Source organism: Elgaria multicarinata, chromosome 5 (assembly GCF_023053635.1).
Source record: "Elgaria multicarinata webbii isolate HBS135686 ecotype San Diego chromosome 5, rElgMul1.1.pri, whole genome shotgun sequence".
NCBI lineage: Eukaryota > Metazoa > Chordata > Lepidosauria > Squamata > Anguidae > Elgaria > Elgaria multicarinata.
In genome coordinates this window covers 54,587,936-54,614,885 of record NC_086175.1, presented here as the reverse complement: position 1 = coordinate 54,614,885, position 26,950 = coordinate 54,587,936, and the positions used below count along the sequence as shown (strand labels likewise).

The following is a 26,950-nucleotide window of genomic DNA, read 5'->3' as shown; positions in this document are numbered from 1 at the left end:
AGTATATTGTATATGGCTAGAAGTGAATCTACACTCCCGGAAAGACATCAGTTGTTATATTTAAAAGTTGTGTGGTTGGTTGCTGTCAGCAAGCTACTGAGCTTTTCTTTAACACTAATAAAATTAAGCTTGGATTCTTCAAATATAGTAGTGCATAGTAGTTGCCACTCAGGCAGTATCTACTTTATAGGTATTGTGCACTGACAACTGTTGGGGACCAGGACACATTCCAGATACTGTTTTCAAACCGCTTTCATAGTCTTATATCCTGCTTGGCGTAAACTGGCCTCAGTTTTACCTCTTTCAAAAAGGGGGTCTGATTGAAGTATGTGAATAACCAATGGAAAAACCCAACAATATTCTGCCCAATATAGTCAGACTTAATTTGTGCTAGAATGCTAGTTTCTCTTATGAGATTAACTTCATGTCCCATAGTTTGGGCAAAAATATCCAATTTTCAAACTTCCCTGGCAGCTAGCATATTGTGGGCTATGCACTCACAAATTTCTGCCTTTTTGATGGCCTGATTACTTTAACCATTTCAGCATCCACTTCTTTCTCTTCTCTCCCCCGCCCTCCATTTTTAGGGAGAGATTTACTAGAAAGTCTGCAGAGTGCTTTGTATCATGTACGTACCAGATTTTAGCTTTCTGGGTGGCCTAGAAGTACTTTAACTATTGGGATACCTGTTTTGAAGATGTACAAATATCCCTTTTCAGACTAGTCATATGGACATTTCGACTATGGGTCTACGGCATTTCATTTCTCAGCTAGTGTGGGGGTAACTTTGGGGGAGAAGTAACAGTTTGAGCCCCCTGTTTTGGGGAGGGACCACAGCTGAATGATAGACTGCATGCTTTGCCTGTCATAGGACCCAGGCATCACCATATACTGAGCTGGGAAAAGCTCTTTTGGGATTTTTTTCTGCACAAGGCAGTTATTGTGTGCTCATAATTCCTTATTCAGAGATGTTTATGGGTTCTTTAGAAAACCTTATGACTGCTCCTCCCCAGTTTCATGTGTTTTTTAAGAGCACTTTCCCATGTCTTGTTTTAGAGCGGGGGAAATGAACTATTATTTCTGAAAGGAAAGGAAACATATTTTCCTACTTGTGTAATTGCATCATAGCACAGTATGACCTAGAGATTATGTAGTGGAAAAGCAGAACTCAGCTCTCAATCCTGTGACAAAACCAAACATAGAATGAATGTAGAAAAGCTCAAAAACTCTGGGGATCTCTGCTAATCAGCACAGACAATACACCGCTTGATGATGGTCTGGGCAGGAGACCATAGCTCTCCATATGGTGGAGAAATGTCGACCTTTTAGATTTTTCTAGTAATTAGGGCATCTTGGAATCAGGGCTTGCCCTACAATGATGTGGCCTGATATGGGCACATGAGGCAGTGTGGAATGGGAAGTGGCACCGCTCTCCTCACCCAAAAGGCCCATCACTGCTGCCTGCCCAGCCGGCTGGGCAGCCAGCCACTGTCTTTCTCCCTTGCATCACCCCTCCTCCTCCTCTGGTACCCACCCACCTCCCTGCTCATGGGCCAGCCTCCCTCTTCCATCTTCTTTCCCAGCAGTGGGGAGCTCCTGGTAGAGTTGGCCAAAATATTGGGAGAGATCCTGGTAGGGAGGGATGGGAGGAGGAGGAGGAGGAGGTGCCGCTGCCACCCTCCAGAAGCAGGGCAGCACAGCACCAATGCCAGGGGCAGAATGGCTGCCTCACTTGAGGTGTCAGGATGAGTCAGGCCAGGCCTATTGTTCTTTATTCAGCAAAGAGGCATGCAGTTTTAGCATAACCTAGACACTACAACTAAGTCAAAAAGAAATGGAAGATTCTACTAGAATTTAATTACAACTGAGACCCTAAATACACAGACTTAATATTTATACACTCAAATCTTTACATGTAAGGTAGCAATATATATTATAACCCCCAGATTATTATTCTTTCATTAACTTCATTTTTCCAATGATTCAAAAGTATACTGGTATTACAATTCAATATAGTCCCCCATACGAAAGATTCAGGCTAGGAAACCAAACATTCTAAGTACCTTTGATACCTTCATAGGTGGAATTTTATGGACTAGATGTCAGGGCCTTCACCATTACAAGATGGATGAGTGCTAGATTGATGCCAGTACTTTATTAGACTGTAAGCCTATGCGGCAGGGTCTTGCTATTTACTGTGTAATCTGTACAGCACCATGTACATTGATGGTGCTATATAAATAAATAATAATAATAATAAATAATGTTCTGTGTTGGGGTTGTTTCACCATTTGGAAATTCACGAATCAGGTTCAAGAGGTATTTATTTGCAGGCTCCTAAGCAACTGGGACTTCATAATTGATGTCCGACTGTCTACTCCTATTTTCTTCAACACTGCAGAAGCTAGTCTGTACACTACAATCACCACACAAACAGCATATATTAGAAGGAAGGAAGGACTAATTGCCAGATAGAGGAAATCAATGACAATATTAACATTCTGTAGCCCCCTAGCAATACAAGCTTAAGAGAAACAACCTTGCTCCAGTTTATCTTGCCCTCCAGAAAGTTGTTCTAGAAATGGCACCAGCACAGAAACACAAGCTTTGGTGACACAAGTATCTCACAAATATGGTTATGCATTTTTGCATTACTAGAAGGGTTCTATTTGGTATTTTGCACTCAAAGGTAGTCTTTCAAAAATTCTGGTATTTAATGATGTGAAATACAGGAATGTGAAAGTAAGATAGCTTACCAAGCTGAACTTATTTTCTATACACCATCACATACTTACTCAGATGAACAGCTATGCAGAAGAACTTAAGTGTTAATTGGCTGCTTCATTAGGGATGAATGCAGTCATTTTTGTCAGCATAGCAACTTCAAGAGGCCAGCTGCACAAATGGAAGGGGGGGGAAGAGATAAACACCTCCCATTCTTGTGCAACGTTTAATTCAGTAAAGGCTTTAGTTATGTATACTTGCACTATAGTTAAAACATGCACATCTGATTGACTAGATCTTTGACTGAAGTATCCAGAATACAGTTTCTTAAGTATCAATACTGCATTCGCAGATTAAACACACACACACAAAACATATTTTGTGTTCCCAAACATATCAGAGCTTTGTTACAGCATTTACACTGGAATGCTTCAATGCAACTACAAGCCTTCCTTTTTATTTCTATGCATTGTTTAGATGCAAGACAAAGTATTTGGCATACAATGTACTGAAACACAATGGAAGAAATTAAGGATCAAGTTTCATCACTTTTCTATATTAAATAACTCATTAATATTTAACTATTTGCACAAACAATCTTTTACACCAACAATAACAAACGCTTGTCTCATTTCAAAGCTTCAAATCCAAGACCAAAATCCTTAAAAAGTTTTTAGGTCCTGTGGTCAGAAAAACACTCATGTTTATCCTCAAATCTAGCACCAAAAATAGCAAACTATTTTTTTTAGGCGTGGACATTAAATTCTACTTCTGTTATTTAAGTCTGCCTAGTACATGGAAGAAAATCTAGTTGGTTTAGACAACATAGTCATGTTAAGATCAAACCAGAGGCAAAAATGTGTCCAGTTCTTTACATACATGTCTTTGCATTCCTAAATTAGTCTAAACAAAACAAAATCTACATTTGATAGCAGTCACTGTTCTTTTTCAGAACTCTTGCCAAAGTGATTGCCACTTTGGCTTGTTTCATTCCCAAAACCAACAAGTACATGCTGTTCTTAAAACTGATTACAAAAAAAACCCACCCAAAAAACAAAACAAAAAATACCACCAAAGTAATTCAAATGGTGTATGGGATGCATTAATCCAATCAAAGCTATTCAAGCACTGACAAACACATTTACTATGGGGAGAAAAGGCAAATGCATTCCTCAAAAGCAATTCTGGATTCTCTTCCCCACCCCAAACCACTGTAAAGTTTGAGGAAGAGGTCATGCTAACACAGGTTGCATATTCTTTCTTCTATAAAGATCAATTTGTTATAATAGTTTTATGTAATAAAATATGAATTCCAAAAGTGAAAAACGTGTATAATGCCACTCCTACATTCTCCTTAAATGCAGGTGATGTTCTGAGAGTTCAAGCTGAAGCAAGCTTATGCTGAAGTGGAACATCAGATGATTAGCTCTTAAAGTCTGTTTCTAATGCACTTACTCCTTTTTTCCTCACTTTATTTGTATGCAGTTCTATGCATTAGCAGTCAATTGAATGCAGAGCTTCATTTATCTAGCAGTGAAGGTTATCTAGCTCCAGGATGCAATGTCAGCATAACTCTGAAATGAAATGCCATTCTCTTGTGTCAAAAGAATGACAATGTTGGAGAAACTCCCTTTGTGATATTAGAATGATACAATTCAATTTCTCTCTTGATCCTGAAGTAGTGCAGTAAAGCAGCAGTCACGGAGTATGTATAGTTGACTATATCCATTTAAATAGCTTCAGTAGATGGCACGTGGATTCTTTGTGCTATAGTAGGCCTCACAGGCAGCTACATAAGCTGACTCTGGGAAGAAGTCGTCATGGTATTCTGCTAAAAACCTAAAAAAAGCAGAATATGCATGATTATTTGTTTTGTAGTTTCTGACACTTCCTAGCCCCTACATAGGCAGCATTTTAAAAATATCCAATATTTTCCCTCTTCCCTCCCCATCCCCTTTTCCTTGTGTTTCATGTCTTTTCTAGAATGTAAGCCTGAGGGCAGGGACTGTCTTCATACTGATCAATTGTAAGCCGCTACAGAAGCCTTTTGGGCTGAGGTGTGGGATAAAAATACTCTAAATAAATAAATATGAAAATCACACCATCAAGGTTTTACAGCTTTATTACTATATTTCAAAAAGTCATTAAACAAAACATGTTAAAGGATGGAACAGTAGAATACAGAATTATATTCCAAATGAAATATTGGAGTTCCAATAATGAAATATTTTGTATCCCTTGTCCAGCAACCAAGTTTTAGGGGGTTTATTAAATGGACTGAACTACTGAGTTGTCATTACTGGAAGCCACAAGTGAAACTAAAAAACCAAGAACTTGTTAACATTCGAAATAAATTTAGGCTGCAATCCTATACACAATTGAACTTAATGGGGCTTACTTTTCAATAGGCTCAGTTAGGCTCTGCTTCTGCCACACCTTATCGGTTGAAGTACCCTTCTTAAACTCAGAAGTAATAAAAATAAGGCTTTGGAACAGATTTTATATCAGCTCTCATTTAAAAATATTTGAGACTACTTTTGTTTCCCAATTCACAATAAAATATTTCTTCTACACTATTTAAAACATTCTTAACAATTTCTTAATTAAAAGTAGCCTCTCATTCATATGCTATAGCCAATACATCTGCCACTATATTAACTGCATACTGATACAGGCTAGTGGTCATAGATCATTACTGCAAGTCAAATGACAGAATGCTTGCACCTCCTACAAATAGTCTAGTTGCAAACTATAATCAGAAGACTGGTAAAGTCAGTCCTTTTGCAGTTATATTCCACTTGATAGAAGCATGAATTCAGTGCTACACATAATGAACAAATTACTAATCTTGCATGCCAACTGTGAGAACATTGCATGGAAAACGATATACTAGATCTTAAGCACCGGTGTATCAAAATTGGATCATAAGGATAATTTTGGACATAATATAGTGCCGATGGATCTGTTTGAGCAGATTCCCTCTTTTCCATGCAACACAGAAAAAAGGCAATTTCCTCTGTGGTTTGGTGTGTGAGCATCATATGCATTTCTCCAAGGAAGAGGCACACAAGCACCCTCTTAACAACACAAGTCAGTAACACAATGGCCTGGCTCACACACAACTTTTTTTTAAAAAAAAAAAACCTGGTCTACTGTGAACATGCCAGTGTGCTAGTTCATGCAGCTTGAGCACTCCCACTTGGCTTGTTCTGCCAGTGGGAGTGGCCAAACAACCCCGGGACATCCAAACCAAAATCTCTGGCTTGTCTCTCCAACCAACAAGCTTGCTTGTTCACAGTAATCCTAGGTTTAAAAAACCCTGGGTTGCCATGATGTACAAACTAGGTTAATTTTTATTCCCTCCTTATGAGATGTTCAAAATGTTAAAGGGAAGTACTTTATAGAAACTAAAACTTCTTGGGTAGAATCTTCTACTTTTCTCCTACCAGCAGAGTAAAATGGTCACATAGAACAGAATTCTCCCTTTGTTAAAATGGCTCTTCTTGAAGTTACCAATTGCCCTTGAATGTTTAGGTTTGTAGATTTTCAGGCATTCAAACAGTGTCATTACCTTAGGAACAATTCAAAGTGCTTCACTAATGCCTTTAGGTTTTTGTCAGAAAAGCTCATCTTTCCCAGTATCTCTGGAAGCTTCACTGTAAAAGCAAAACAAGGTATATCTTTATTAATCTTAGTTGCTTTTCCAGCTATTAAAGGCAATATTTCATATGAACACAGAATATTCTGGCAGTTTCTTCAAATTTACCCAAACATGCTTACATCTTGACCTTCTAGATCACACAGAATGGCTTGTGGTTCATAACATAAATGGTTTTGCTCAAGATAATTCAGCCTGCTATGCCGTCCATTAGAGGACAATCCTTTTATACACCATTTGGGGCTAATAATTTCATATATTGGTTAGATTACATCAACATGGAGAGAAAGGAAGAACTGCTACAAATAGAAGTACCTAAAATGAAGATAGCAGCTCCCATTTAAAATAGAGGCATTTCCTTCTGCCACATGGAAAAGACATTCTGTCTTAATATGCCTCTGTCTAGTGCACTGTCTAAAAACGAAGTACACCTGTTGCTTCAAAAATAGTTTTTTCCTATATGCAAATTTATAGTCAACATAATTGAGTAGTCATCTGAGTTTGTCAATTAATCAACTTGCTTGAATTGAGTGACAGCACCTACTTTAATACAAAATACTAGAGTTGTATTGATAATTGGCTTCATGGTGTGCATGGTGATCAAAACGCAGCTCAACTCACCTCCCAAATACCTTCTCTTCCAATTTGAAGCTGTGACAGTGACTGTTTCAGGTGCATTAGCAATGGCCTATGCTGCCACAATACTAAAGCAATCCTATAGGATGTGTCCTGGCTGAACTTGGAGGCTTAAGAGTACCCTATGCAGAGTGGGAAGCATCTCGTGCCTCCTGCTCTATATTTTAGCTAGATGGGTGATTTTGCCCATCTAGCAAAGCCTTCAGGGAGGGGGATGGAAGGAGGTTGGGGACAGCTCTTATTCTCACATCCATAGTCTCCTCCCCTCCCCACTCCTGGGGACACCTCCTTTTCCCCATCTCCACACTCTGTTTTGCGAACAAATTTCTCTCAGTGCTGACTATGAGGGGTATGGGCAGGGAGCATGGTTTCCTAGCTCCCAACTTGGAGCCCTATCTACAAGCTCAAAACGAGAAAACCAAACAATCCTGTGGCGCCTCGGACATTGTCTAGGGAACATATGATTGCTCATTCAGTTGGCTTAGAGACCAAATAGAGATACGGTGTTTAAAATAGTAGTCATTGTATCCCATCCCCATCCCCGCTTTTTACCAATCATAGAAACTCAAAGGATCGAAATAACAGCACTTCTCAAATTAAGAGTGTACTCTGAATAAACTGTATGCTTTAAAATAAGCTGTTATAGAGTAATTGAATATTAATTAATTACATTTCTATGTCACCCTATTATCAAAGCTCTAATACTAACATGACTCAAGATACCCAAACTTTAAACAGAAAAACTATATACTCACACCAGAGACACAGAGTAGAGTAGATCAAGTATATATTTGGACATAGAAGATCTTCTGAAGAGAAACTGAGTATCTCTTAAGAATTAAGAGATTAGAAAGACTGTTACCACTATATTCCTATGCACACTTACTTAGGGAATTAGCCCCATTGGGCAAAGTAATATTTACTGCCAAGTAAATATATATATCAAATCTGCTGAATGAGTTAGGATAAAAAATCATTTTAAATGTTCAAAAACAAAATTGTCTTTTACCAAACATGCGCAGCAAATGCTGAGATCCATAAATGTAAGAAGGTGGTGGCGGCTGATCACCTGGGGGGTAGTTCTCAGGCATGAGTTTCCATGACAACACCTAAACATAAAATTGGAATAAAATTAAGAATACATGAAGGCATAATCAACAGTACTATCCCAAGAGGTGTCATATTTTAAGATCGTGTCAGTATTTTAGCAAACTACATGTTGAAACTGTTGTATTTGGGAGGGGGGGGATACTTTGAATAGTCCTGCACAAATTGTTTCCAGCACAACTATTTTTAAAGCTATAAACAATTTTTATGATTCATTATTTAAGTTATTTAAAAGATTGCTAAACTGCCCTCCCAAGGAAGCATACACAAATTTAGATACAGAACACAATAAAACAATAACAAATCAATGAAATCAAAATTAACAATTAAGGCAGGCAACATTATATACACAACAGAACCCAATGAAGTCCAAATTCAATTATAGGCCAAGGTATACTGGTAAGTCTTTAGGGCCTGCATAAAGGCTTTGTAACCAGGACAGACATCAATCATAACACAAGTTCCACATACACAGGCCGCTACTGAGAAGGCGTTATCCCTTGCGCCTGCCAGGCTAATTGCTTTGTCAGGCAGGCACACAAGCAGGGTCTCCGATGCTGATCTCAAAGGCAAATGAAAGGCAAATGCAATCTTTCAAGTAAACAGGACCCAAACTGTTTAGGGCTTTGAAGGCCAATACCAGTACATTAAATTGGGCCTGGAAATGCACTGGCATCTGGCACAATATAGCTATCAAATATTCTGGAAGGTTAGCACTTACCAGTACTAGAGCGGCCACAATTTGTACCAGCTGAATACCTATTATTACACTTACAGAATTCAAAATAAATTTGAACATGTAACAGAATTCACCAAATCTTTGATTTTAATCTTTGCAATATATGATGTGCAACATCATGCCCTATTAGCTTCATAACAGTTTACTCGTTATAATGGTGTTTTAAGTTACTACAGGCAAAATCCAGCAAAAGCTAGTCACAAATAAATCTCATTGAATACAGCAGAATATGACTTCAGTCACAGCTAATATCTGCTAGATTGTGTCCTCATAATTTTGTAGTCAAGCTTAGAAATCAAGTAGGTTCTTTCCAAGATACTTTTTAATGGTGAAATGGGGGCAATAATATCATAAGATCTAGAAAAAAATGCAATATCTTCTTAACCAGAGATATTTGACAGCCTTCTATCTTCTAGGTATCTAGGCAATGATCCAAAGAGCTGCTTAAACGCACGCAAGGGACTTGCCCAAGCCCAGTGGAATTTCTGATTTTTTCTCAAAATCATTTCCCCAAAATCCTTCCCATCTCAAAAGGCTTTTGATATTCTTCACAGCTGCATACAGTAGCAGTTTGCCAAGCAATATAGTGGGCTGTTGTTATTTTTCTCAGAGTCTATTAAAAAGGTTCACAGAAATAAATGTCACAGTTCTTTGAATCCAAGCTCTTGCCCTATATGAGTGTACCTCATTTAATTCATTGTTTCTTCTGCCTTCAAAACCAGCAAATACTGCACTGCCTTCTTTGCTAGGAGTCAATGTAATGGGCGATGATGACCCACTGTGGACAGGAGTTTCTTCAAAAGAAAAGCAGGACATTATTTTATACACTGTGACTAAAACTTAAGAATTCAGCTATGAGAGGTTTCCTCCTGCTGTAAACAAGTTCCCCAGGAACTCTTTGATCATAACACTACAGGGAAACCTCTTACACTGACAGGAATCTAGCTATGGTATTTGGCTATGGTATCTCTCCCAGGCCACATCGTGGAAAGCCTCAATTCTTTCCAGGTGGCCAGAAAGAAATTGTTTTCAAGTGAACACGATATAGCCCAGTACACTTCTTACCTGAGACTCTTATCTGGCACATAACTACTAAATAGCAAGCCTGTTGCTGAAAAAAAAGGAACTTCAGAAAAAACTTTCACAATTAGATTAGACATTAAGTTATTAACCAAAGTACCATAGAAACATAATTTAAGGTGGACTATATGAGAATATAGCTTAACTTTGCATTGAATAAGTTTACCAATATTCACTAAATATTCCAAATATTTAGGCACTCTTACTATATAAAATTGAATATGAGCAGTGGGCAAACTGTGGCCTTTAACCAATATTTAGAGTAGCTAAATAGTGAGGGCCCTCTGTCCTCGCTCCCATTGCTCAGGACATCAATATCGATACTGAAAACATTTTGCTATCAGCCAGGAGCAAATTCAACACGCATGCAATTTTGTTACACAGAAAAATGTTTGATGATTTTGGCAAGTTGTTAGTATAAGGGTGCAAACCTATGAATGCTTAGACAGAAAAATGTCCCCACCCAGCCAGAGCAGTTACTGTGCACAAATCTCCCTGGCAGTAAATGCAGGTGAAATCTGTGCACCTGCAGTAATGGAGCAGTTAATGCAGATGCACAAATTTCCTCTCCATTTACTTCACAGGATTTAGATTTGCGTACATTTCCCTTCCACTTACTAACCAGCACTCAATTGTGAAAATATCTCCTACATATTTTCATTTAAAAAAAACCCTTAGAGGGTGGTAGAACAGGACAGAGCAAATGGGGCTTCTGTATGAGCAGTATTTACACCCCAATGAAGCCCCATTCAAGCCAACCTTGTTTTTTTTTTAATGAACTGTCAGGGAATTTTTTCGCACATTGCTGAAGCACAGTAACTGCAGCGGTAACTGTTCCGAAAAGGAGCCACGAAATGGGGGGTGGGGTGTCTCTCCCCTTTCTGGACTAGCTCGTGAGTGGGGGAAGTGCTGAAAACACTTAGAAGCGAAAGGATCACATTGCCAAGGGGAAGATATTGTGCGTCCCTCCCCCTCCATTTGGTGCACTTCTCCTTTGCGTTCCCCCACCACCACCATTTTGGCTGCTTCCAAATTGTGCTACCGAGTCCCTCCTTTCTCTTGCTAGTATTTCTTCCCTGATCCTCAGCAATTATATTACCCTATATGCAACCTCGTCTTGTCAATTCCTTTGTATGTTGCCTACTCCACTTTGGAACTCTCTTTGACAGCTGAAACATACAAGTAAATTGACCAGGCAAGACTACACATATCAGTAAGTGTGCACTTATGAAACACTGGCAATATCCATTTACACATTTCTGAGGCACCAAATTTTTGTTTTTTAAAAAACTGGGGAATAAGTAACAGTCCTTCCAAGGTGCCATTTTGGCATCAGTGGAAGGAAGTCACTGGCAAGATCACAAAGCGCGAGTGGCACAGGCTCTGTAGCCGATTGCAGCAACCCATGATAAAAAATGTTGTTCTCCCAGGTTCGGACAATATGACAACCCACCACGGGTACGAACAATCCTGTAACAAGCCATGGTCTCTCTTGTGTTACTTGTTTGTGAAAAATAAGCCACCCCATAGAGAATAAAACAGGTTTGGATGACATGAAAAACAACCACAACTGGTTGCCCATGGTGGGTTGTCATGGTATTAGAATGTTATTAGAATGTAAGCCTATGTGGCAGGGTCTTGCTATTTACTGTTTTACTCTGTACAGCACCATGTACATTGATGGTGCTATATAAATAAATAAATAAATAAATAAATAAATAAATAAATAAATGGTGTGCAAACCCAGTCATTGGCTTGGATCCATTCTTAGTCATACTTAGCAGACTCTTTGGAATCAATGGGACTTATTAGTCATACCTAACTCTGAACAGACACTGGATCCAATCCAATACCTTTTCAAGGCGTTATTGTCAACTTTCCATAAGCCTATTTGGGCAGGGAATGGTGGAGATGCCGCTTAAGTTGTACGCATGCAGGCTTACGGTATCTGCTACCTGCCTGGGAAAAAGTGTTCAGCTGCTAACATTATCTACACTTCTTTCACTACTATAGCATATAAATCCAACCAGAATAGTCAAATGCCCCTCCCCATTTCTTAAAAGGCATCTAGTAATTAGAAAATGCTTACAACAAAATTCTAAGCCCCTTCCCCTACATTCTCTATCTTGCCACAACCACCTTACTCTTTTCAAGGTGCAAAAACAATTTTGGCATTGAAGTAGGAGCCTCAATATTCCGTCGTTTGGGCTGTGGTGAAGCACTACTTTCTGACAACCTATCACAATTGGATGTGTGACGTGTAGAACGCCTTAGAGACTGCAGTATTTCAGGTTCAGTTTTTCGGCGTTTAGGTGTTGCAGGTTCTCCTGTTACAGTCTGGCTATCTGTGGATTGTGGAGTTGATGGATTTAGAAGAGGTGGACTTGGGGAAAGCTCTTCCTGATTTCTGCCAAAAGAGAAAATAAAGTGCACTAGGATGAAAAGCAGTTACTTAAGTCACAATGAGTTATGCAAAGAAAAACATTTTACAGCAACTAAGCAGTTTTCATGTTTATTAACATTTCTTCCTTCTACTTGCTCTTAGCCTATATATTTGACACCAAATGAATGATCACACCCAACAGTTTAAGACTAAAAGATAATAGCACTGCATTTCCAACATCTGTTTAAAAACTTACACAAAATATTAAAGTGACAGCACCAAACCCACCTGTTAGAGTTTGCTACACTTTCTTTGATTGGGAGAAAAAATTTGGAGGAAGTCACCTTCTTAAATTGTGCTTGTTCATAGGGATACAACAGAATCAGTGGAAGAGTGAAGTCAAAGGTTATTCTTAGCCCATCCACCATTTCTTTACATAATTCAACACTAGAAAAAGAATACAAAAGAAATGGATAAATATTTCTAAAATTAACAAGTTAGGTTTATGTTAATATTTTATAAGGTAGATGAAGAACTTTCCTTTTGCAGAGCTAAACAGAACAACGCCCTTTTAGTAGAAATGACAAAGTGAACATATAGCTTTTAACACAAAGGAGTGAACACTCATGGAAATTGCCTTTCTTCAAATACATAAGAGGTCCATATGTTTTGTCACACCTTGTTGCCAGCTAAAATGTGTAATCACCAAGCTTTATACCCAAAGGCTTCACTGGGCATTAGCAGATGCATGGATTACCTCTAAAGCACAGCACGAGGTAAAGGACAATTCCCCTATACCACCCAGCTTAGAGAATGGCTGGAACATATGTTGCACTAATGTTTGAGTTACTCAGAGTTTCTCCAAAGCACAGTATGGAATGGACAAGCCCCAATGCATAAAGCTGGAGAACAAAGTGTTCTGCACATTGGAGGTACTACAACCACCTTGGGAATGCAGTGCTGACCACCCCCCCCCAGCTTGTCACAGTTGACCAATATTCACGGTGGTGAATGAAGATGTTGAGCCTGGCACGTAAGGAATTTTGTTTGGAAGCCAAGGGTTTCTACAGCCAAAAGCAAAATACAACAGGCTGAAAAGTGATAGGTAATAAATGTTTGCGACTCCTCACGCATTGCCTGAGCTGTACAGGAAAGATGCTGACCACAGAAAGTTAGAGGCACAAGAAATGCATCTCTCCAAAACAGAGGTAGTTAATACCAAAATAGAAGCAGTATCATACTAGTGAAAATCCCATGTCACTATGGGGGGGTGGGGTGAGGGTATTAGTCTGATTGGATGAAAATATGTTTGCCCATTTCCCTTGCAACTTGAACAACTTCACATTTTTAAAATAAGTGTACTACAAATAAACCAGTAAAGGTGAAAACAAACAAAAATATGTTCTTTTTTAAAAGACTGTTTACAATTTCTTGACGTTTTAGGTAGAAAACATGTGATGTAAGAATTTTTCTCTCTTCTCCCTCTAGTGTCCTTTCAGCTCTTTCTCCTGAGCTCCCCTTCCTCTATCACCAACTGACGTTTCTTCAGCCCTTTCCCAACATTCTGTGGCTATACTTTCATTGGCCCAGCACTCTAAGAACTCACAGCATATGTAACATGTGACAGTGTGTAGAAGCACATTACCTACACTGTGTGGACCATATGCATTAACATCCCCTTTACCTCATCCTTTCCCCAAGTGAAAGGATTCTTTGTAAAATGGTGTGTCATGGTGACAAGAAGGATAGCGAGTGGAGGTTCTGTGGAACCAGGGAGGCTGGTGTCTGGGAAGCTGGAATTATAAGAGGGATCAGAAAAATGGTTGCTGAAGGAAAGAGGCAGAATAGAACATACCCTAAAATACACAGATTTGAGGGAAAGTTGTGTCAAGAAATCTGAGGAGGGCGAGGAGATCAAAGTAAAGCTTATGAAGGATGTGAGGAATTCTCATAGCATGAGCTGTAGACTGCTGGCAAGTGTCAGCCAAGCAAGTAGAGTCTGGTGACTAGTTAAACAATACTGGGGGGGTGGGGAGAGCAACTTTAGTTTAGAGTTTGGGCTAACAGCATTTGAACCATCATGTGTCTTTATAAAAACGTGCACATAAATTTGACAGTTCCACTAAGAACTGATTGCATATTATACTAGGAAATGTTTCAGAATATGAAATTTCTTTTGCAAGTGATCTAATGTGGGAAGTCATCTTATAACCCCCACCCCCACTAAGTTGGATACTATTGATGCATTTAGATAATCTAACTTCATACAAACCAAATCAACTAACACTTCTCCAAAACATACCCTTTAAATCAAAGAAATCAGTGAAGATTTAAATCCATGGCATTTCCCAATGTTTTCACTATGCCTATTATATTAATACAAGTTATATGGGGAAAGTGTGACAAGTTATACAGAGAAAGTATTTTACTTGTGTTTCCTGAAGGTGTCTTCTAGAAGACAACTTTTGGAACTTGTGCTCAGGTACATAATATGAGATGCCAATTTTAAGAAGCCACCAAAAGCCTCTGCATTGAAAACACCTTGTTTTTACTGCCCAAACAAGAACTGTCAATAAACTCATTAAACTACACCCCCAAAACCTAAATAATTCATAGTCCAAGTGAGGAATGCTCCTTTGATAACTCAAAAAGAGCCCATTTTAATTTTGGATTATAAAGTAGTAACATTTGCTGTAGTGACTGAGTTTGCTTGATAACTGCAGCCCACCGTGGCTTAAGCCATGGCGGGTTACAGCATGTGACATTGGCCATTTTGAATATTGTTTAACCCTCAAACAATCCTTGCTGCCCAGATTCAGATGACACAACCAACAAGGCAACCCCCACCAGGAGTTGAATATTTAAAATAGTCAGCGGCCTCCAATGCAGCCAACCATGGCTTAAATGAGCCATGGTGGACTGAGGTGATCATGTGAATCAGCTCATTGTGTTAGCCTTTAATTTTATCTTCACAGGCAAAATTATTGATTATATGCTCACCTATACCTATAAAGCTGAAAGTATATGCGTAGGTTTGTATGTCCAAAAATGTTTACCCACTTCCAGATGAGTTAGAAACTTGAAATTTGGCATGCTGATAGTTCTGGCTGTACAATGTACCAGAAAAATCTAAAAAAAACAACAACCCACAATTTTAGGTTTAAGTATTTTTACAGATTTTTTTTAAAAAAATCTAGGCTTATGCCTACAACTCCCCGCACACCTTGGGCAGGAGGCCAGACTTAGTGGCCTTTGGCAGCCATTGTGAGTGCACGATGCGTGGCCTGTATGCCTTTCACAACCCATTCTCCTAAGGTCTGTCTAGAGCAATCAACCCAGTTACACTTAAAGGGAACAGCACATGTAAATGGGTTGAGTCCATTTGCGATGCTAATTCAACAGTGTGACTTTGAGAGGGCAAACTCTGCACATGCTCAAAGGCACCCCATCCTGATATTGCTGTTTTGTCAGCATAGATTGAGGCAGTCTTGGCAAAGGGCCCGGGCACCACAATGAGGTTGCTGGGATAACACAGCTCTTTCTCTCCCGCCTGCCCCCTCCTTAAAGATGAATATGTTGCAGCGATATTATTTCTCAAATAAACCTATTCAAGGACCTGAGCAACGCTGGGCATATCAGCTCATTTATAATAAAGGAAACTTATACTCTTTGGAAACATAGCCCTTAATTTCAAACAGTTGTTTTAGACACAAAAAATTAAAGTAATGTTTGCTTACTTTTTTTCTGGTGGAACATAGTGCAGATTCAGGTTGGTGTGTGAAGTCATTTGATGGTGTCGTGATCTTTCATTGGCTGAAAATGCTGCATTAATGGCAAAATGCTTCACATATGATTCCAAGATGGTTATTATATTTGTCTGACATGGTAGTTTCACCAACTGGTTAAGAGAGACAAATCAGGTGTCAAATTGAAGAAATTTATGCAACAATAAACAGGTTCATGGCATATAACCTTTCTGTTTAGCGCCATTGTTTTCAAATACACACTTTGTGCTTATGCAGACAAGGCTGAATTCAGAAAAATAAGCTAGAGTAGAGAAATTTGTATTCAAACTTGTTTAGATGGGGAAGCAATCACAGAAGCTCCAAGAATAGGTACCTAATGCACACAAATAAAACCCACCCTAACCCCTTGTATCCATGCACTTGCTGCATAGTTTCTATGACTGGGACAGAAAGTGACAGGTTCTAAACACACAGTTTAATGCCCATCCCAGAGGGACAGGGTAAAAATTGCATGTTATTGGGAATAAACATGTAGCACTACAGACCTGTGTCATAGAGACAACACAGTAAATGCCGAAGCCCAATGTCTCTGCTTACAATTACTCACTGCATGCAGTTTGCTAAACAAGTACATTGCCATTAAGTGTCAGCAATTTCAAAGATAGCTGGCTGGAGGATGATGATGGGAGGTGTAAGACTTTTCTTTTGTCTAAACATGCATAGAACTATATCCCAAATTATTTAACGTTCAACACATTATAGGGATTCCCTTCTTACACTAAAAACAATTTGAAGAATTAAAGCAGCTGATTCACTTTCCACTTTGGTTATTGCTTGCTCATCGATGACTGGTGTTCAGAATTCTAGAGCTTAACAACACAAACTTATTTGCATGAACAGTGTCATGTGGTAGTCTATTTCTTTAGTCCATACATAACCTCATTCACATTGGGGATTACTTTGGAGTAGATTGTAAAAATGGTGTTACCTTCTGCATACAAGAATTTGGCATAAAAGCTTTCAACCATCATTTATCTAAGTTATTCATACCCGTTTTCTCCGGTTAATATAGTAACAATCTTCTTCAAGTTTCTTCTTCAAGATATCAGGAATTTCAATGCTTATTGCTCTTTCTTCCATGTCCCTTTTAGTATGAGTTTCTTGCTCTTCTTTCTGTAGTAATATGTATAAGATTTTAAATTATTTTCATACATTTTAGCTGAGATACATTAAACAGAGAAGAACATTAGAAATGTTGTACAATGTACAATGATGTTATACGCCATTGACAACTGCATACGTCCTTAAACATGTGTTAATATAATGTATAATGGATTGTATCCCAACTTAGCTTTCCTTAAACTAGACCCACTGAAATTTATAGGATTTAAGCTAGCCACGGCTAAATTAAGTCTTATTGTTTTCAATGGGTCTACTCTAAGCATGACTGTCTGGATACTACCCAATATCTTTTCAAAAACATCTACTACCACCCCTTTACTTGGTGAAATACAAAAAATCAATTATGTAGTCATACGGTCTTCTGAGATATTCGAGCTATAAGAAACACAGGATACTTATTACTGGAATAAGCAACAACTATTAGCTAAATCTACTGTATGAAGGAGAAAATAGCTGAGTGAAAAGCCACTAAATGGTTAATGTATGGAGGAAGCAGGGGAAGGGGGCTGGATTTGGGTTCACTTTCTCCTTTACTTTGCCTGTTCTAGTTGTAACAAGAAGATGCCTGTTAACAGCCCCATTCAGAACTACAGTGAATAAAGCAAAAAGCCTTATTCACCATGGTTAAAGCCATGGTTTAAAATGTCTTCTGAACACAGCCTGGCTTTCCGGCTTAACCACTATGGTTAATGCCATGGTTTAAGGTGTCTTCTGAACAGGCCCAGCATTAGGTAAAAGTCCTGTTTAAAGCTTGCAGTTGTCTTCTGTCTCAAGTGTGGTCAGACAAAACTTATTCTACAAGACTTACTATATTCCATTTTTCCACAGTTTACAGAGCTTCATTATACAATAGTCCTGTTCAGATGACACTTCAGGCACTGTGGTTAGCAAAACTGTGGTTCTCTGGGGTTAGCACTAACCACAAGCCACAACACTTTAAGCCAGAGTTAGAGCCAGTCTGACAGTGGTTAGTGAGTGAGCAGGGTTTAGCAAAACTCATTGCACAAAACACCTTAAACCCTGCTGCTTAACCAAAAGACTTAACCAGCAGGGTTTAAGGTGTCTTCTGAACAGGCCCAATCACTTTTAGAAATAAATAGTTATCACCACCATTTGTACCTAGAACTTTTTGAAAATTGCTGATGAACTGTTTTATGACATTTCATTTATTTGTAAATAGGGTCAAGACAGTTCGTATGGACATACCATTTCTATCTTCTCATCAAGATCACTTTCTTCACTCTTTATTTCCTCATCTGTGCCTTCATCATTGTCATCAGAAGAAGAAGAACTACTTATAGCTGTATAAGAATAAAAAATTAGTTACCTTTGACATTTAACTGTTACCCACTCACTTCATTTGACAAAAGGCATGTATCCTCAAAACTAGATTTGTCTGCATATTTTAAAGAAGTTATCAGGCTGCCTTTTGACCAATTAAGTGAAGGGAACATGTTCACTATGGAATAAAGCAGAAATGAATCATAATTTAAACACAAAATCTGTAGACTTTTCAATATCAGCGACAACAGCAACTGAAGTGCTCATTATTTTGACACTTCAGTAGTTAAAACTTATTTATTTATTGCATTTCTATACTGCTCAATAGCTGAAGTTCTCTATACAGAATCTGAATTGATTTCATCAGGAATATTGTGTTGGGCAATACCCCAACTGATATTCTAAAGGGTTCTGAGACTACCGCAGCAAAACAAGTACAGCAATTTATGGTAAAATTTCCCAATTGCCATTATTTATCACCAAAAAGTGTACATTTTAATGTTGCTTTAATGCTATGGTTCCGAACTCATTCTAAATATATTCACTTCTAGAATTTGAGTACAGAAATACTGCAAAACGCCTTACAGAAGACACTTCTCTCCAAATACATCATCATAACTTCGATAAAAAACAACACACAACACAACTCAAAGTATATTTCAAGACTTCCTGAACATAAGACTTACAAGTGATGTTCAACCATTCAATTGTAAAGCTAAGAAAATAAGATGCAATGTAGACAGATTCACATGATATATTTGCTCACATTCTTGCCTTCTAACTTCTCTTCTCTGGACCTTCAGTTATTTTCCTCAACATCCCCTTAAAGTTGTAAGCTCTTTAGAACCAGGGACCTTATCTACTTCATTCTTAATTGGATATATCAATATTTAAACAGGCAGCACAAACATCAAATAATAGCCAACTTACAGTTTTCACTGCTCTTCTCATTCTCTTCAGGTGGAAGGATCTTCAATACAGAATCAACACCAGGCAATCTGCAACGCCCTTTCTTTCCCTTTCTTCTCCTAAAGGAGATATAGGAAGGCCTACCATTCAGACAACTATTATTTTGTTACTTTTCGTTAAAAGGAACTATCTACATTCCATTTTAATAAAAGTAGTATATGAAAAGGAAGAGGTAGGGTGGGAGAGGTGGTTTCTTCTAGAAGAGCACAGGGCGAGGCAAGGGTAAGCCCGTCTCCACACATCTGCTGACTGCCTGGTAACCCGCTAATTTTTACAATTCCAACGGACTCCCATCCATGAGTTTCATCATTGTGTGAACTGAATTATTTTAGGGTGCTAGGAACACTAGATACTAAAAAAGTTCAGCAAAACAGGGGAAATCATTTAAGAGTGTACTACAACATTTCTCTCAGCAAAAGTAAAGCCACAATTATATATAAAAATAATATGTGTATTTAATAGAAATGCTACTACTAGAGCACAATCCTGAGTTAAAATATAAGACATTTAATAAATGAAGCCAACTATATTTGATCCTTACATGCGAGCCACAGCTTTTCTTGCCAATTTACGCTGTAATCTGCGGTTTTCATCAGTGTCACGAAGAACATGATCCTCGGCTGCCCATCTGTCCCAGCTGAGTATTGGGGGGGGGGGGGGGGGGAGAATAAAGAACCCCAAAAGAATAAAAAGAAAAAGCAAGAAACTGTAAGTTTAATGTAGTGTAGTAAGTAAGGCTTTGATGGATCACTAATACGCATAATTCCAAGTCAGTCCATAATAAAACAAACATCCTCAAATTGATTCTGAAGGATGCCAATCTGGCTTGCTGGGAAAGATTGGTCTCTCCAGCAGTGTTTAACCAGCTGCAGCATCAACATAGACTGAATGGGTGTTTTGGGGTGGGGTGGGGGGAGTGTTTGCTGAGTCTGCATCTGAGCACAATTTGAAGTGCTATTGTTTATCCTTAAAGCCATGCCTAGTTTTAGACCAGGGTGCCTAAAAGAACATGTCTCCATATCAGTCTGCCCATGCACTGAGATCATTGGAAGCTCTTCTCCAGGCTGAGAAAGGCTTCTCAGTAGCCCAGTTTAGCATCTGTTTGTGGATATTTTTTCCTCGATGGCACCTACTTTGCAATCTTTTCAGAGCTAGTTGAAGCCTTATTATTTTCCCAGACTAATTATTAAACTGTGTTCTTATTGCTGTTTATATTTTCTCTGACAATATTTATATTTATCACATCTTTTGATGTGTAAGAGACCCTGAAAATCAATATTTCAAAAATACATATTTACATTCTTGCATAAGATTTATGGTCTCAGGTCTTCTTCCCTGAGTAACCTTTTATCTGATGTTAGCAACCAGGAAAGGAAAAGGGAACAGAACCTCCAGGCTTATATTGCTGGCCACCAGAAGAAAACATCAAAGAAAGCCAGAGGAAACACTTGTCTAAAGTGCCATGTATACATGGCAGGTGATGGACTTGACAAGGGCTCTCAACAGACAACTCAACTGTAGTAAGCAGATTATATTGCAAAGGCACACCCTCCTTATGACAAAGCGGCTCTTTATGATGACTCGTTCACATAATCAGGAATTATTATTACCCTATTTCTTCGATTCTAAGACACACTTTTTTCCCCATCTAAACATCTCTAAAAATGGGGTATGTCTTAGAATTGCGGGTGTGTCTTAGGTGTTTTTTTTTCTGTTGGTGGTATTGAAATTAGTGTGCGTCTTACAATCGATGGCTTCTTACAATAAAAGAAATACGGTATTATATTTATTTGTATTCCTGCCTTTTGCCCAATACTACCTTACAAAATTTAAAACATGCATTTTAAAACCTATGAAAATATACAAAAATTAAAAATATATTAAATATATTACAATATTAAAACATTAAACATTTTAAATATATGACAATTTTAAAAGTCCTTAACATAGACGGAGGCCCAGATTATTTGCCAAAAGCCTGCCGGAACAAAGAAGTTTTTGCCTGCTTCCGAAAGCACATCAAGGAGGGAGCCAGTCTAGCTTCCCTGGGAAGAGAGTTCCAGAGCACTGGAGTAGCCACCAAGAAGGTCCTCTCCTATGTTCCCACCAGGTGTGCCTGTGAAGATGGTGGGACTGAAAGATGGGCTTCCCCAGAAGATCTCAAAGCATGGGCAGGTTCATAAGGGAGAATATGGTATTTCAGATAACCTGGACCCAAGCCATATAGGGCTTTATAGGTCATAACCAGCACTTTGAATGGTGCCCGGAAACAGACTGGAAGCCAGTGGAGCTGTTTTAACAGGGGAGTTGTATGCTCCTTGTTACCAGCCTTAGTCAACAATCTGGCTGCAGCTCTTTGAACCAGCTGAAGTTTACAAACACTCTTTAAATGCAGCCCCACATAGAGGGTGTTACAATCAGGATGTAACTAAGGCATGTGTCACCGTTGCCAAGTCCGACTTCTCAAGGAATGGGTGCAGCTGGTGCACTAGCTTTAACTGTGCAAATGCACTCCTGGCCACCACCGAAACCTGGGCATCCAGGCTCAGGGCTGAATCCAAAAGTACACCCAAGCTGCGGACCTGTGTCTTCAGGGGAAGTGTAACCCCATCCAGCACAAGCTGAATCCCTGTTCCCTGATCTGCCTTTCGACTGACCAGGAGCACCTCTGTCTTGTCTGGATTAAGCTTCAATTTGTTCGCCCTCATCCAATCCATTACTGCCAACAGACACCAGTTTAGCACAGAAACAGCTTCCTTGGAATTGGGTGGAAAGAAGTAGTAGAGATGGGTGTCATCAGCGTACTGGTGGCACCGCACCCCAAAACTCCAAATAACCTCCCCCAACAGTTTCATGTATATGTTAAATAGCATGGGGGACAAAACAGAATACCTGCAGACATCTAGTGAGGTAATATGGAAAAGTCTAGTGAGAGTTAGCTGTTATTATAGTTGTTATTGTTATTATTAAAAAAGCATTCAGATATCCAAATTGGTGATATCATGCAGACATTTCTAGATTAATCTCAAACTCCAGATTAGCGGATTCACAAAATATTGAATGAAATAGTTGAATCCACATGCTTACTATTTCACTGAAGGTGGTCCACACAATCTAATCATGAACATCTTTACTCAGGGGTCAGCCCTATTTTAATGGCACTCACTTCAAAGTAAGTATGCTTAAAAATAGTGCCTTAGTTTCATAAAATGGTCATTACAAGTACATGGTGGATGGTTAGCACTTCGTTTTCAGAGTATTTTCATGAATTAGGAGCATATACACAATGTGCTACATGTGTTTCACCTTCTGTTCCAACCATTAAAATGGATCAGATATTCTGGAATCTTTCTTCCTTTCTCATCCTTTCCAATAACAATGTCAACGATCTGAAATAAGAAACATTTATGCATGATTACATAAACATTAGTTTCTGCAAAATATTCAAATTATCAACACATTTTCACAATATATTGCATTGTAGCCCAGTAATTTAGGAGTAATGCCTTAAATTACTTAGTTTGGAGACTGACAAGCCATAACACATTTAGAAGCAATGGTATTCCTGTTTCAGAAAGGAATTAAGCACTTGCATTTTTAAAACCATCAGATCACATTGCCAATATATGTAACAAAACTGAACTGAGCCTTGATATTCACTTCTTCCAGACTTTATAATCCCAAAGGGGGTGGGGGTGGAACCATATCAAGAATACCAAGTAGCCACAAATTTAGTGGTCACCTTTTAAAAATACGGATTTGTTTTGAGAATGGATTACTACTTGTTACAAGCCTTTGAAGACTGGATTTCTAGCTCACCCTAAGAAAGAAACTGGTCTTGCATTCCCCAAGCAGAATTAGAAGCCCAGCCAAATTTTCTTAGATACTTCATGTAAAAAGTGAGTAGCACTAATTCAGATGTATATACCAGTATCATTTTCCTCCAGTTATTTGATTAGAGTTTAATGTTGCAATCTTAAACACATTTGAAACTTACTTCCAAATAAATATGCACAAAATTTGGCTACATAAGTATGTTTTGAAAAATGAGGTGAAGGCGGAGTTAATCTAGGGTACATACAAATGAATTTTAAATTAGTATATTTATTTATTTATTTATTACATTTCTATACCGCCCAATAGCCGGAGCTCTCTGGGCGGTTCACAAAAATATTCAGCATTAAACTGTAATCCTGAGCCACATAATACTTTTTCAAACTATCCTAAATAGTTTCGAATATGCTTAGTCAAATATATTATTTGAAATCCTAAACCTTTAACTTCAGTCTTCAAAAAACAGCTTAAATTGAAAAGGCTTTCAGAATATAGTTCTATGTTGGCAAAAAGCCCTCACAGACATATCTTACCAATTCAGCTTGGCATACAGTGTACCTTTTCAGTTATATTTATAAAAACATAAATAAGGCTAACTCTAAAGGCCTACCTATACTTATTCTTAAAAGGAGAATCCTTTTATAAAATCCTTTTATATAAACAGATAACTTTTCCAGACCATTTATAATGTGTCCTTCTTGTATTCAAGAACTTTTTTTCAATGGGAGTGGTGGTGCACAAAACACCTTTATTTCAATTTATATGAAACAAATCTATCCAAGCTAAAATGCTGGTGGTTTGCATTACCTATTTGTTTACGAAACTCAGGTGTATTTCAAACATTACAAAATGCTGTGATCAGGCATTTATATTTTTCAGCCTAACATACTTTCCACTGCTTTTGTACTTAATGTATTACATATGTGCATAAACTAAACAAGGGCTGCCTTCTACTGTATGAAAGTGATTTCCACATAACGTTTTTTTTAAAATTAACTTATGAATAAATTATTCCAAGTAAATGAACACAGAATTATAGTAATCATTTACTTCATTCCCAAAATAAACCTTTTTTTTTCCTGTAGGGAAAATGGGTGTGAAATAGTTGGAAAGGTTCTTTCCTTGTATAGAAAAGCTGTCAACTGAACCAGCAAGCAAAGGAAGTTGGGCTTGGCAATCAAGCAGGAAAGAACAAACCTTGCCTTGTACTTTTATCAATAACTAGATTAGCAGGTGGTGCTGAAAATATTGTGCGAGTACAGATGACGGATACTAATAGTGTGCAATAAACGGGGCTGTCTGCAATGTCCTATGAAGCGGAGAGGTAAATCTTATCGCACTCTGCACTTCATCAGACATCCAAGGGTCGGGTACAATTCCCCTCACCACTTGGCAAGACAAATACAGACGACCAGCTTACCAAGGGGGTTACACGCATATCGTGTTGTCAGTGCTCACTAATCGGTCACGTGTGTACACCCATGGCCACCGTGTAAGCGCAGATCCCACCGCGCTTAAAGGCACAGACGCGAGGGCGTTGGCGACCCTCCTGGAGATGCATCGAATACGAGGAGATTGGAAAGAGGAAGGAAGAGGAGGTCCTATTTTGCTCCCCTTCGCCCCGTGCCGCCTCCTCCCTCACCTAACAGTCTATCTGGGGTGCAGCCCCTGCCTCAGAACTGAGGCACCAGCTCGGCAAACCGTTTTAAAAATATCATCCCGCGACGACGACGACGACACCACCCCTTATTTATTTTTTTGAGGGGAAAACGACGCAGGCAGTGGCTGCTTCCCTGTCCCCGTAACTCCCTTCAGAGGGTCTGGCAGGGGGGAGGTACGCAAGCCAACAGCGCCAGCCGCCCACCTAGACCGACAGAAACAACACCCGGAAGCGCCCGCGAGAAGGAGGCCGCTTCCGTTAAGAGGCGGCAGTTGGACGGACGGATCTCGCGCGCGCTCTCGGCGGAGGAATCCCCACCTTGGCATCATAAAGCACCTTCGCCTTGGTCGGGTCCGGCTCAAAGCAGAGAACTTTCTCGCCTTTGTGGAATTTAAATTTCATTCCCCGCGAGGTCATTTGTTCATCATGGCGAAAGGAAGAACAGCCACGCCCCAACACGAGGGCGGGGGAGGATTGAGGACGGCTCGCTCCGCCCCCTCCTTTTAATCAGTCCGCGAGGAAAAAGAAAACACGCACACGGGGGTGGGGGGAAGAGAGAGCCGGGGTTCTGTCAGTCTAGCCTGCTCGCCTGACAAAGCTTTGCTGAGGTAAAAGGCTGGAGTGTCTTCACAGGCTGCTAGGCTTTATGTACGTGCAGCCCTGTCCTACGCCTATTTATTCGGAAGTAAGGTCCAGTGATTTTCAATGGGACTTACTTCCTCCGAGTGTACTCGGCGTTGCAACCTTGATTCTAGCCTTACTTCAGTCCCATGCTAGACGGCATACTACTAAGGGTTAGAGTGTTTGACTAAGGCTGGGGAGATGGAGCTTATTGGGTCACTATGGCCCTGTTCAGAAGACACCTTTAACCACGGTGACTTAAGCTTTTTGCCTTATCCGCTGTGGTTAAAGCCGTGGTTTAAGACCTCTTCTGAACAGGGCCTATCTATTGTGAGGAAAAATGAGGGGAAGAAGCCGTGTTCTCCGTCTGAGGGAATGGAGCGGGCAGGCAAAGGTTAATTTCCACTTCCCTGGAAAGCAGGGCCAATCAGCTCAGACTTGGATCCATATGGAAAGGCCGGAATAGAACCCCTCTCAGGATTGGCTCTGCCTGCCTCAGCGCAGAGTTCATCAGTGGCTCCCAGGTTCTAGGCTCAGGGACGGTGACTTTTTCATTCTAACTTTCGGTCTGTTGTTTCTCAGGCTTCCGAAACGGCTCGGCAGGAGCCTCTCCTTGCTTCCCGCTTGATAGTTCCTGCTTCGTTAGAGCAATTGTGTGTGTGTTTTAAGCAGATGACAACTTTTTAAAAAAATTATTTGTTCAAAGGGGCCGAACAAGAAATACTTAAGCTCATCCCTGCTGGTTTAGTATTCTTGGTCGTTCTGTTTTTTTTCCCCTGTGCAAACCAGCGCGCTGCCCGAGAGAGAGGCCGAAATAAACTTACGTCTCTCCTCCTTCTTACAATGCGCCAATCCGGAGTCGAGGGTGGGGAGAGGGAGGGAAAAGACACACAGCAGCTCAACTCTGTTTTTGTCTATCGGCTGAGAAAGAAATATAACTCAACGGGCACACACCAACACTTCTTTCCAGATGTATACTCGTTTTAATAAACCAGCTTCATCGGTAAATGTGCATTTGATTGTTAAATCGTGAACATGTACTGGTTTGTCTGAGTTCTTTAAAAATATATTGTTCCTCCTCTGCAATGTGTGTATATGGGTGGGCTTAGGAAATACGGTTGTGTACAACAAAGACTACTCTGTGGGCTACATTACCATCTAAAGAGCCCATCCTCCCCACCCACCCCAAAGGCCACTGAAGGTCCTTGGTCTAAGATTACCTAGTTGCATAATGAACACCATAAGCCAGAAATCCTTTGTTTAATCAAATCAGGGAATCACAAATGAAGCAAAAAGGCTAAAAAGCCTTCTTAAACTGCAACTCTATGCC

At 39.4% G+C, this 26,950-nt stretch overlaps 1 protein-coding gene across 4 annotated transcripts; it reads right to left on the bottom strand.

Moving 5' to 3' along the window:
- Positions 1 to 2,306: 2,306 nt before the first annotated feature.
- Positions 2,307 to 25,447, bottom strand: MSL3 (MSL complex subunit 3). 4 transcript variants are annotated; one of them, XM_063126378.1, is made up of 13 exons: positions 25,318 to 25,447; positions 22,812 to 22,894; positions 20,047 to 20,142; positions 19,463 to 19,564; positions 18,462 to 18,549; positions 17,124 to 17,246; positions 16,065 to 16,225; positions 12,616 to 12,774; positions 12,089 to 12,351; positions 9,549 to 9,658; positions 8,028 to 8,127; positions 6,296 to 6,380; positions 2,307 to 4,563 (listed from the first exon to the last, which is right to left on the bottom strand). In XM_063126378.1, the coding sequence occupies exons 1-13, from the start codon at positions 25,414 to 25,416 to the stop codon at positions 4,464 to 4,466; spliced, it is 1,569 nt and encodes a 522-aa protein (XP_062982448.1). In that variant the 5' UTR covers positions 25,417 to 25,447; the 3' UTR covers positions 2,307 to 4,463. The 4 variants fall into 4 exon arrangements, with proteins under 4 accessions (XP_062982448.1, XP_062982447.1, XP_062982449.1 ...); XM_063126377.1 differs by having other exon boundaries at positions 18,462 to 18,556; positions 19,467 to 19,564; XM_063126379.1 differs by having other exon boundaries at positions 8,088 to 8,127; positions 18,462 to 18,556; positions 19,467 to 19,564.
- Positions 25,448 to 26,950: the final 1,503 nt, after the last annotated feature.

Bases quoted from the DNA above. Each gene is read 5' to 3' on its own strand.
- MSL3 (XM_063126377.1), bottom strand. From the start codon at position 25,416: ATGACCTCGCGGGGAATGAAATTTAAATTCCACAAAGGCGAGAAAGTT. The intron at 12,775-16,064 runs GTAAGCAAACAT...TTCTTTTTCTAG, and splicing joins TATGTTCCACCAGAAAAAAA to TGTTGAATTATGTAAAGAAA. The intron at 8,128-9,548 runs GTACACTCATAT...TTTTATGTTTAG, and splicing joins GAAACAATGAATTAAATGAG to GTGTTGTCATGGAAACTCAT.